Raw genomic sequence first — 12734 nt, forward strand, 5'->3', positions numbered from 1 at the left:
ACACTATAGATAGATATAAGGCAAAAAATACTTTTCAGCAGCTGAAACTGGCAGTTTTTAGTCTAATACTTTCGGAAACGATCTGAAAATACTATATAGTTTTTCTTGAAAATGTACAATTCTGGACAGTACCTATAAAATGGGAATCTTTGCAAAAGTCCAGAAATTTTAAGGCCAACATTAGAGGCCAGTAGATAAGCATGGGCCCAACTCCCTGGCAATAAAATCTTTGTTTAACAAAGATTCTTGTATCAATGAGCAGCTGGTTTTTAGCTGAATTCTTCCAAAATTACTACAAATATGAAGTACAAAAATGACTGTATCCTTTAATAACAGTGGAAAATTAGTCATAGCCAAACGAACGGTATTTCATTCCACTGTCAGCAGTACCACTAATAAATGCAAATCCACATCATACACGCATACATACATAATTTGACAAAAATTGTTGTAATGTTGCAACGGTTTAAAAAAATAATAATATATATATATATATATATATATATATATATATATTCAGGGTAAGAATCTGAATAAAACTACAAAAAGTCCTAACTTCTTTCTAGTATCAACAGGGCAGATACATTCTGCTTGTGTCAAATAATGGGTGTATAAAATATTAAACAGTGATGGGATTAAAAGTTTTTTCTCGATGTCCACCATGTACTTATGCCAATACCAACTGCAATAGCTTAGGCAAAACCCAATATCTTTACCTCTCAGTAACTGTTTTAGAAACCTATAGTAAAATGTCAGATAACTGGAAAATAAAAAAAAAAAAGCATATTTTTTTTGCTGGCTGCTTGATCATTTTTTTCTCTTTCCAAAACATATGATAAATAAAAAAAAAATGCTGTGGTACAGATTTCTCATAAAAAGCAGACTGGTTATATGCCTAAGTTATACCTTGGGATTAACTGTATGGAAATGTGATAATACACATATGCATCGCTAACTATAGATCTGTATATACAAGGTGTTTGCCACTTCAACCTTATTAAACTTGGACAATTTGCAGGGTCCATTTCATTTCCATGATAGTAAGTGACAGTGACTGGGTGAATCCAATGCTTACCCCAGTAGCAACACTTTAAAAAGTAATAATACACCTTTGTCCGTTGACATAGAAAGCAAAGTCATTGGGTGATACAAAAGTGGAACAAGGTGCATTTCCATTATGGAGAACAGTTTATTTTGAAAGGATGAAAATTCCATTTTGTATTATCTCCACTGACACACCGTAAACAAGATGCAACAAAGTAGGACCGCTAGTGAAGAAGTCATGTTGGTAGAACCGGCTGTAGGTTTCTCCACTTTTTCTTCCCCTTTTCTAACCTTTGGAACAATCTCTTCTGTTGTCTTAAATTCAAATTCATTTGTACACTTCTGTGGGTCACAGCCACTGCCACTTCCTTCCCCACTGTTTTCATCACCTACAAAATGGAACAGAAAAGACTAAGTACACCAGTTCTAGGATTCTCTCTCTGTGGTTGTAAAAAAAACACCCCATAATTTATGTAAGAATTTACCTGATAAATTAATTTCTTTCATATTGGTATGAGTCCATGAGCTAGTGACGTATGGGATATACATTCCTACCAGGAGGGGCAAAGTTTCCCAAACCTCAAAATGCCTATAAATACACCCCCCCACCATACCCACAATTCAGTTTAACGAATAGCCAAGAAGTGGGGTGATAAGAAAGGAGCGAAAGCATCAACAAGGAATTGGAATAATTGTGCTTTATACAAAAAAATCATAACCACCATAAAAAAGGGTGGGCCTCATGGACTCTTGCCAATATGAAAGAAATGAATTTATAAGGTAAATTCTTACATAAATGATGTTTTCTTTCATGTAATTGGCAAGAGTCCATGAGCTAGTGACGTATGGGATAGCAAATACCCAAGATGTGGAACTCCACGCAAGAGTCACTAGAGAGGGAGGGATAAAAATAAAGACAGCCAATTCCGCTGAAAAAAGAATCCACAACCCAAATCAAAAAGTTTTAATCTTATAATGAAAAAAACTGAAATTATAAGCAGAAGAATCAAACTGAAACAGCTGCCTGAAGAACTTTTCTACCAAAAACTGCTTCTGAAGAAGAGAAAACATCAAAATGGTAGAATATAGTAAAAGTATGCAAAGAAAACCAAGTTGCTGCTTTGCAAATCTGATCAACAGAAGCTTCATTCTTAAAAGCCCAGGAAGTAGAAACTGACCTGGTAAAATGAGCCGTAATCCTGAGGCGGGGATTTACCCGACTCCAAATAAGCATGATGAATCAAAAGCTTTAACCAAGAAGCCAAAGAAATGGCAGAAGCTTTCTGACCTTTCCTAGAACCAGAAAAGATAAATAGACTAGAAGTCTTTCTGAAATCTTTAGTAGCTTCAACATAATATTTCAAAGCTCTTTCCACATCCAAAGAATGCAAAGATCTTTCCAAAGAATTCTTAGGATTAGGACACAACGAAGGGACAACAATTTCTCTACTAATGTTGTTGGAATTCACAACCTTAGGTAAAAATTTAAATGAAGTCCGCAAAACCACCTTATCCTGATGAAAAATCAGAAAAGGAGACTCACAAGAAAGAGCAGATAATTCAGAAACTCTTCTAGCAGAAGAGATAGCCAAAAGAAACAATACTTTCCAAGAAAGTAATTTAATGTCCAGAGAATGCATAGGCTCAAACAGAGGAGCCTGTAAAGCTCTCAAAATCAAATTAAGACTCCAAGGAGGAGAGATTGACTTAAAGGGCCATTATACACTCATTTTTTCTTTGCATAAATGTTTTGTAGATGATTTATAAAGCCCATAAAGTTTTATTTTTTATAAAAAATTTATAATTTTGCTTATTTTTAAATAACATTGCTCTGATTTTCAGACTCCTAAACAAGCCCCAAAGTTTTATTTGAATACCGTCAGCTACCTTCTCCAGCTTGCTCCTGTTTGTGTAAAGGGTCTTTCCATATGCAAAAGAAGGGGGAGGGGGGGGGGTGTCTTATTTCCCACTTGCAGTGGGCTTTGCAACTGCCTTTTCAACAGAGCTAAACTGAAAGCTTCTAAGTAAGTTTTTAAACCATTTTATACTGGATTTTTATATCAGTATCTGTGCATCTTATTCTTTATAGTAGTGTCTATTACATGCAGTTATATGAAAATGAGTGTATACTGTCCTGTACAAAACAATGAATGTCAGGAAGATTAGCAATTTTTCTGTGAAACAGAACAGAAAGAGCAGAGATTTGTCCTTTCAAGGAACTTGCAGACAAACCCTTATCCAAACCAACCTGAAGAAACTGTAAAATTCTAGGAATTCTAAAAGAATGCCAAGAGAACTTATGAGAAGAACACCATGAAATGTAAGTCTTCCAAACTCTGTAATAAATCATTCTAGATACAGATTTATGAGCCTGCAACATAGTATTGATCACTGAGTCAGAGAAACCTCTATAACTAAGCACTAAGCATTCAATCTCCATACTTTCAAATTTAATGATTTGAGATCCTGATGGAAAAACGGGCCTTGAGATAGGTCTGGCCTTAACGGAAGTGGCCAAGGTTGGCAACTGGACATCCGAACAAGATCCGCATACCAAAACCTGTGTGGCCATGCTAGAGCCACCAGCAGTACGAACGAACGCTCCATTATGATTTTGGAAATCACTCTTGGAAGAAGAACTAGAGGCGAAAAGATATAAGCAGGATGATAATTCCAAGGAAGTGACAAAGCATCCACTGCTTCCGTCTGAGGATCCCTGGACCTGGACAGGTACCTGGGAAGTTTCCGGTTTAGATGAGAAGCCATCAGATATATTTCTGGAAGCCCCCATATCTGAACAATCTGAAGAAACACATCTGGGTGAAGAGACCATTCTCCCGGATGTAAAGTCTGGCGACTGAGATAATCCGCTTCCCAATTGTCTATACCTGGGATATGGACCGCAGAGATTAGACAGGAGCTGGATTCCGCCCATGCAAGTATCCGAGATACTTCTTTCATAGCTTGAGGACTCTGAGTCCCACCTTGATGATCGACATATGCCACGGTTGTGACATTGTCTGAAAACAAATAAACGCTTCTCTCTTCAGAAGAGGCCAGAACTGAAGAGCTCTGAGAATCGCACGGAGTTCCAAAATATTGATTGGTAATCTCACCTCTTGAGATTTCCAACCCCCCTGGCGCTGTCAGAGATCCCCAGACAGCTCCCCAACCTGAAAGACTCACATCTGTTGAAATCACAGTCCAGGTTGGACGAAGAAAAGAGGCCCCCTGAACATAACGGTGGTGATCTAACCACCAAGTCAGAGATAGTCGAGTATTGGGATTTAAGGATATCAATTGTGATATCTTTGTATAATCCCTGCACCATAGGTTCAGCATACAAAGCTGAAGAGGTCTCTTGTGAAAACGAGCAAAGGGGATCGCGTCCGATGCTGCAGTCATGAGACCTAAAACCTCCATGCACATAGCTACTGAAGGGAATGACTGAGACTGAAGGTTCCGACAAGCTGAAACCAATTTCAGACGTCTTTTGTCTGTTAGAGACAAAGTCATGGATACTGAATCTATTTGGAATCCTAAAAAGGTTACCCTTGTCTGAGGAATCAAGGAACTTTTTGGTAAATTGATCCTCCAACCATGTTTTTGAAGAAACAACACAAGTTGATTTGTGTGAGATTCTGCAGAATGTAAAGACTGAGCAAGTACCAAGATATTGTCCAAATAAGGAAACACCGCAATACCCCGCTCTCTGATTACAGAGAGAAGGGCACCGAGAACCTTTGAGAAGATCCTTGGAGTTCTTGCTAGGCCAAAAGGAAGAGCAACAAATTGGTAATGCTCGTCTAGAAAAGAGAATCTCAGGAACTGATAGTGATCTGGATGAATTGGAATATGAAGATAAGCATCCTGTAAGTCTATTGTGGACATATAATGCCCTTGCAGAACAAAAGGCAGAATAGTCCTTATAGTCACCATTTTGAATGTTGGTATTCTTACATAACAATTCAAAATTTTTAGATCCAGAACTGGTCTGAAAGAATTCTCTTTCTTTGGTACAATGAACAGATTTGAATAAAACCCCAGACCCCGTTCCAGATATGGAACTGGCACAATTACCCCAGATGACTCCAGGTCTGAAACACACTTCAGGAAAGTCTGAGCCTTTACTGGGTTCACTGGAATGTGTGAGAGAAAGAACCTTCTCACAGGCAGTCTTACCTTGAAACCTATTCTGTACCCATGAGAAACAATGTTCTGAATCCAATGGTTTTGAATTGAATTGATCCAAACATCTTTGAAAAATCGTAGTCTGCCCCCTACCAGCTGTGCTGGAATGAGGGCCGCACCTTCATGCAGACCTGGGGGCTGGTTTTGATTTTCTAAAAGGCTTGGATTTATTCCAGACTGGAGAAGGCTTCCAATTGGAAACCGTTCCTTTAGGGGAAGGGTCAGGCTTCTGTTCCTTATTCTGACGAAAGGAACGAAAACGGTTAGCAGCCCTAAATTTACCCTTAGATTTTTTTATCCTGAGGCAAAAAAGCTCCCTTCCCCCCAGTGACAGTTGAAATTATAGAATCCAACTGAGAACCAAACAATTTATTACCTTGGAAAGAAAGAAATAGCAACGTTGACTTAGAAGTCATATCCGCATTCCAAGATTTAAGCCATAAAGCTCTTCTAGCTAAAATAGCTAAAGACATATACCTGACATCAATTCTAATGATATAAAAAATGGCATCACAAATGAAATTATTAGCATGTTGAAGTAGCTTAACAATGCTATACACATTATGATCTGGTACTTGTTGCGCTAAAGCCTCCAACCAAAAAGTTGAAGCCGCAGCAACATCAGCCAAAGAAATAGCAGGCCTAAGAAGATGACCTGAACATAAATAAGCCTTCCTTAGATAAGATTCAAGCTTCCTATCTAAAGGATCTTTAAAAGAAGTACTATCTGCCGTAGGAATAGTAGTACGTTTAGCAAGAGTAGAGATAGCCCCATCAACTTTGGGGATTTTTCCCCAAAACTCCAATCTATCAGACGGCAAAGGGTACAGTCTCTTAAACCTTAAAGAAGGAGTAAATGAAGTATCCAAACTATTCCATTCCCTAGAAATTACATCTGAAATAACATCAGGAACTTGAAAAACCTCTGGAATAACTACATGAGGTTTAAAAACAGAATTTAAACGTTTACTGGTTTTAATATCAAGAGGACTAGTCTCCTCCATATCTAATGCAATCAACACCTCTTTTAATAAAGAACGAATAAACTCCATTTTAAATAAATATGAAGATTTGTCATTGCCAATATCTGAGGCAGAATCTTCTGAACCAGATAGATCCTCATCAGAGATAGATAAATCAGAATGCTGGCGGTATTTTAAAAATTCATCTAATTTATGAGAAGTTTTAAAAGACCTTTTACGTTTATTAGAAGGAGGTATTACAGACAGGGCCTTCTGAATAGAATAAGAAACAAATTCTCTCACATTAACAGGAATATCCTGAACATTAGATGTTGAAGGAACAACAACAGGTAATGGACTACTACTTATGGAAATATTGTCTGCTTTTGAAAGTTTATCATGACAACTAACACAAACTACAGCCGGAGGAACAGTTACCACAAGTTTACAACAAATGCACTTAGCTTTGGTAGAACCGACATCAGGCAGCAGCATTCCAGAAGTAGATTCTGATACAGGGTCAGACTGAGACATCTTGCAATATGTAATAGAAAAAACAACATATAAAGCAAAATTATCAAATTCCTTAAATGACAGTTTCAGGAATGGGAAAAAATGCAAACAGAATAAGCCTCTGGAAACCAGAAGCAAAAAGAAACAAAAACTTAAATAATGTCAAAAAACAGAATTTATGCTTACCTGATAAATTACTTTCTCCAACGGTGTGTCCGGTCCACGGCGTCATCCTTACTTGTGGGATATTCTCTTCCCCAACAGGAAATGGCAAAGAGCCCAGCAAAACTGGTCACATGATCCCTCCTAGGCTCCGCCTACCCCAGTCATTCGACCGACGTACAGGAGGAAATATGCATAGGAGAAACCATATGATACCGTGGTGACTGTAGTTAGAGAAAATAATTCATCAGACCTGATTAAAAAAAAAAAACAGGGCGGGCCGTGGACCGGACACACCGTTGGAGAAAGTAATTTATCAGGTAAGCATAAATTCTGTTTTTCATTTATGCCAGAGGAATTGTTTACAATTCAGTCTATTTATCCCTTCAGCTCAGAGGAAGGCATCTGTAAAATTGAAGACGCCTCCCTAGGCAAGAGTACCCCAATACCCAGAGTCCTGGAGGCAATGTAAATTATAACCAAGGGGATCTCACCTCTAGGTTGGAAGAAACCTATGAGATAGGACAGTCTGAAATCTTTCCAGGATTTCAGCAAATAGTCGAAGAACAAATCTCCTTAGCTAATGGATGTTCCAATGATGGAGAACGTAAACAGCTATGAGAACTCCTGATGGAAGAATACCAGGACATTTTTGCTAGGGATTCTTATGACTGTGGGACTATCGACCTGCACATTGCAAGAATCCAAACCGATCCCAATGCACCACCTGTATTTGTTAAACAATACAGACTCCCTTTAGCCTCCTATGATGCTCTTGCAGAAATCATAAGGAACTTAGAAGAAAGGGATATCATCAGTCAGGTGCATAGCTCTTATAATAATCCTATTCTAGGCTGATTAAAAAAAAAACCAGGGCGGGCCGTGGACCGGACACACCGTTGGAGAAAGTAATTTATCAGGTAAGCATAAATTCTGTTTTCTCCAACATAGGTGTGTCCGGTCCACGGCGTCATCCTTACTTGTGGGAACCAATACCAAAGCTTTAGGACACGGATGAAGGGAGGGAGCAAATCAGGTCACCTAAATGGAAGGCACCACGGCTTGCAAAACCTTTCTCCCAAAAATAGCCTCTGAAGAAGCAAAACTATCAAATTTGTAAAATTTGGCAAAAGTGTGCAGTGAAGACCAAGTCGCTGCCTTACATATCTGGTCAACAGAAGCCTCGTTCTTGAAGGCCCATGTGGAAGCCACAGCCCTAGTGGAATGAGCTGTGATTCTTTCAGGAGGCTGCCGTCCGGCAGTCTCATAAGCCAATCGGATAATGCTTTTAAGCCAAAAAGAAAGAGAGGTAGAAGTTGCTTTTTGACCTCTCCTTTTACCAGAATAAACAACAAACAAAGAAGATGTTTGCCTGAAATCTTTAGTGGCCTCTAAATAGAATTTTAGAGCACGGACTACGTCCAAATTGTGTAACAAACGTTCCTTCTTTGAAACTGGATTCGGACACAAAGAAGGTACAACTATCTCCTGGTTAATATTTTTGTTGGAAACCACTTTCGGAAGAAAACCAGGCTTAGTACGCAAAACCACCTTATCTGCATGGAACACCAGATAGGGCGGAGAACACTGCAGAGCAGATAACTCAGAAACTCTTCTAGCAGAAGAAATAGCAACCAAAAACAAAACTTTCCAAGATAATAACTTAATATCTACGGAATGTAAGGGTTCAAACGGAACCCCTTGAAGAACTGAAAGAACTAGATTAAGACTCCAGGGAGGAGTCAAAGGTCTGTAAACAGGCTTGATTCTAACCAGAGCCTGAACAAACGCTTGAACGTCTGGCACAGCTGCCAGCCTTTTGTGAAGTAAAACAGATAAAGCAGAGATCTGTCCCTTCAGAGAACTTGCAGATAATCCTTTCTCCAAACCTTCTTGTAGAAAGGATAGAATCTTAGGAATTTTTATCTTGTTCCATGGGAATCCTTTAGATTCACACCAACAGATCTATTTTTTCCATATCTTATGGTAAATTTTTCTAGTTACAGGCTTTCTAGCCTGAATCAGAGTATCTATTACAGAATCTGAAAACCCACGCTTTGATAAAATCAAGCGTTCAATCTCCAAGCAGTTAGTTGGAGGGAAACCAGATTCGGATGTACGAATGGACCTTGAACAAGAAGGTCCTGTCTCAAAGGTAGCTTCCATGGTGGAGCCGATGACATATTCACCAGGTCTGCATACCAAGTCCTGCGTGGCCACGCAGGAGCTATCAAGATCACCGAAGCCCTCTCCTGATTGATCCTGGCTACCAGCCTGGGAATGAGAGGAAACGGTGGGAATACATAAGCTAGGTTGAAGGTCCAAGGTGCTACTAGTGCATCTACTAGAGTCGCCTTGGGATCCCTGGATCTGGACCCGTAACAAGGAACCTTGAAGTTCTGACGAGAGGCCATCAGATCCATGTCTGGAATGCCCCATAATCGAGTTATTTGGGCAAAGATTTCCGGATGGAGTTCCCACTCCCCCGGATGGAATGTCTGACGACTCAGAAAATCCGCTTCCCAATTTTCCACTCCTGGGATGTGGATTGCAGACAAGTGGCAGGAGTGATCCTCCGCCCATTGAATTATCTTGGTCACTTCCTCCATCGCCAGGGAACTCCTTGTTCCCCCCTGATGGTTGATATATGCAACTGTCGTCATGTTGTCTGATTGAAACCTTATGAATTTGGCCTTTGCTAGATGAGGCCAAGCTTTGAGAGCATTGAATATCGCTCTCAGTTCCAGAATGTTTATCGGGAGAAGAGATTCTTCCCGAGACCATAGACCCTGAGCTTTCAGGGGTTCCCAGACCGCGCCCCAGCCCACCAGACTGGCGTCGGTCGTGACAATGACCCACTCTGGTCTGCGGAAGCTCATTCCCTGTGACAGGTTGTCCAGGATCAGCCACCAACGGAGTGAATCTCTGGTCCTTTGATCTACTTGAATCGTCGGAGACAAGTCTGTATAATCCCCATTCCACTGTCTGAGCATGCACAGTTGTAATGGTCTTAGATGAATTCGTGCAAAAGGAACTATGTCCATTGCTGCAACCATCAATCCTATTACTTCCATGCACTGCGCTATGGAAGGACGAAGAACAGAATGAAGTACTTGACAAGAGCTTAGAAGTTTTGATTTTCTGACCTCTGTCAGAAAAATCCTCATTTCTAAGGAGTCTATTATTGTTCCCAAGAAGGGAACTCTTGTTGACGGGGACAGAGAACTTTTTTCCATGTTCACTTTCCATCCGTGAGATCTGAGAAAGGCTAGGACGATGTCCGTATGAGCCTTTGCTTTTGACAGAGACGACGCTTGAATCAGGATGTCGTCCAAGTACAGTACTACTGCAATGCCCCTTGGTCTTAGAACCGCTAGAAGGGACCCTAGTACCTTTGTGAAAATTCTCGGAGCAGTGGCTAATCCGAATGGAAGTGCCACAAACTGGTAATGCTTGTCCAGAAAAGCGAACCTTAGGAACTGATGATGTTCCTTGTGGATAGGAATATGTAGGTACGCATCCTTTAAATCCACCGTGGTCATAAATTGACCTTCCTGGATGGTAGGAAGGATCGTTCGAATGGTTTCCATTTTGAACGATGGAACCCTGAGAAATTTGTTTAGGATCTTGAGATCTAAAATTGGTCTGAATGTTCCCTCTTTTTTGGGAACTATGAACAGGTTGGAGTAAAACCCCATCCCTTGTTCTCCTATAGGAACTGGATGAATTACTCCCATCTTTAACAGGTCTTCTACACAATGTAAGAATGCCCTTCTTTTTATTTGGTTTGAAGATAATTGAGACCTGTGGAACCTTCCCCTTGGGGGTAGTTCCTTGAATTCCAGGAGATAACCCTGAGAAACTATTTCTAGTGCCCAAGGATCCTGAACATCTCTTGCCCAGGCCTGAGCAAAGAGAGAAAGTCTGCCCCCCACCAGATCCGGTCCCGGATCGGGGGCCATCCCTTCATGCTGTTTTGGTAGCAGTGGCAGGCTTCTTGGCCTGCTTACCCTTGTTCCAGCCTTGCATCGGTCTCCAGGCTGGTTTGGGTTGAGAAGTATTACCCTCTTGCTTAGAGGATGTAGAATTAGAGGCTGGTCCGTTTCTGCGAAAGGGACGAAAATTAGGCTTATTTTTAGCCTTAAAAGACCTATCCTGAGGGAGGGCGTGGCCCTTTCCCCCGGTGATGTCTGAAATAATCTCTTTTAAATCAGGACCAAACAGTGTTTTACCCTTGAAAGGGATGTTAAGCAATTTTGTCTTGGAAGACACATCCGCTGACCAAGACTTTAGCCAAAGCGCTCTGCGCGCCACGATAGCAAACCCTGAATTCTTCGCCGCTAATCTAGCTAATTGCAAAGCGGCATCTAAAATAAAAGAGTTAGCCAATTTAAGTGCTTGAACTCTGTCCATAACCTCCTCATACGAAGATTCTTTATTGAGCGACTTTTCTAGTTCTTCGAACCAGAAACACGCTGCCGTAGTGACAGGAACAATGCATGAAATTGGTTGTAGAAGGTAACCTTGCTGAACAAACATCTTTTTAAGCAAACCCTCTAATTTTTTATCCATAGGATCTTTGAAAGCACAACTATCTTCTATGGGAATAGTAGTGCGTTTGTTTAGAGTAGAGACCGCCCCCTCGACCTTGGGGACTGTCTGCCATAAGTCCTTTCTGGGGTCGACTATAGGAAATAATTTCTTAAATATAGGGGGAGGAACAAAAGGTATGCCGGGCCTTTCCCACTCCTTATTTACTATGTCCGCCACCCGCTTGGGTATAGGAAAAGCATCGGGGGGCACCGGAACCTCTAGGAACTTGTCCATCTTACATAATTTCTCTGGAATGACCAAATTGTCACAATCATCCAGAGTAGATAATACCTCCTTAAGCAGTGCGCGAAGATGTTCTAATTTAAATTTAAATGTTACAACATCAGGTTCAGCTTGTTGAGAAATTTTTCCTGAATCTGAAATTTCTCCCTCAGACAAAACCTCCCTCCTGGCCCCTTCAGATTGGTGTGAGGGTATGTCAGAACCGTTATCATCAGCGTCCTCTTGCTCTTCAGTGTTTAAAACAGAGCAATCGCGCTTTCTCTGATAAGTAGGCATTTTAGATCAAATGTTTGCAATAGAATTATCCATAACAGCCGTTAATTGTTGCATGGTAATAAGTATTGGCGCACTAGATGTACTAGGGGCCTCTTGTGTGGGCAAAACTGGTGTAGACACAGAAGGGGATGATGCAGTACCATGCTTACTCCCCTCATTTGAGGAATCATCTTGGGCAATATTATCTGTGGCATCATTGTCCCTACTTTGTTTGGACACTATGTCACAATTATCACATATATTTAAATGGGGAGAAACCTTGGCTTTCATACATATAGAACATCGCTTATCTGATGGTTCAGACATGTTAAACAGGCTTAAACTTGTCAACAAAGCACAAAAAACGTTTTAAAATAAAACCGTTACTGTCACTTTAAATTTTAAACAGAACACACTTTATTACTGAATATGCGAAAAAGTATGAAGGAATTGTTCAAAATTCACCAAAATTTCACCACAGTGTCTTAAAGCCTTAAAAGTATTGCACACCAAATTTGAAAGCTTTAACCCTTAAAATAACGGAACCGGAGCCGTTTTTACATTTAACCCCTATACAGTCCCAGGTATCTGCTTTGCTGAGACCCAACCAAGCCCAGAGGGGAATACGATACCAAATGACGCCTTCTATAAGCTTTTTCAGTGGTTCTTAGCTCCTCACACATGCATCTGCATGCCTTGCTTTCCAAAAACAACTGCGCATTAGTGGCGCGAAAATGAGGCTCTGCCTATGACTAGAAAAGGCCCCCATCT

General features: G+C 40.5%; 1 protein-coding gene across 1 annotated transcript in view; it reads right to left on the minus strand.

Annotated features, from left to right (window-relative positions):
• The window catches only part of GPC4 (glypican 4), a 214228-nt gene that overhangs the window by 2750 nt on the left and 198744 nt on the right, over positions 1–12734 (minus strand). The window contains exon 9 of the mRNA XM_053699263.1: positions 1–1433. This exon is cut by the window's left edge and continues 2750 nt beyond it. Coding sequence (XP_053555238.1) covers positions 1222–1433 — 212 coding nt within the window. The 3' untranslated portion in view covers positions 1–1221. The remainder of the gene's footprint in view (positions 1434–12734) is intronic.

The sequence above is a fragment of the Bombina bombina genome, chromosome 1, assembly GCF_027579735.1.
Source record: "Bombina bombina isolate aBomBom1 chromosome 1, aBomBom1.pri, whole genome shotgun sequence".
Lineage (NCBI taxonomy): Eukaryota > Metazoa > Chordata > Amphibia > Anura > Bombinatoridae > Bombina > Bombina bombina.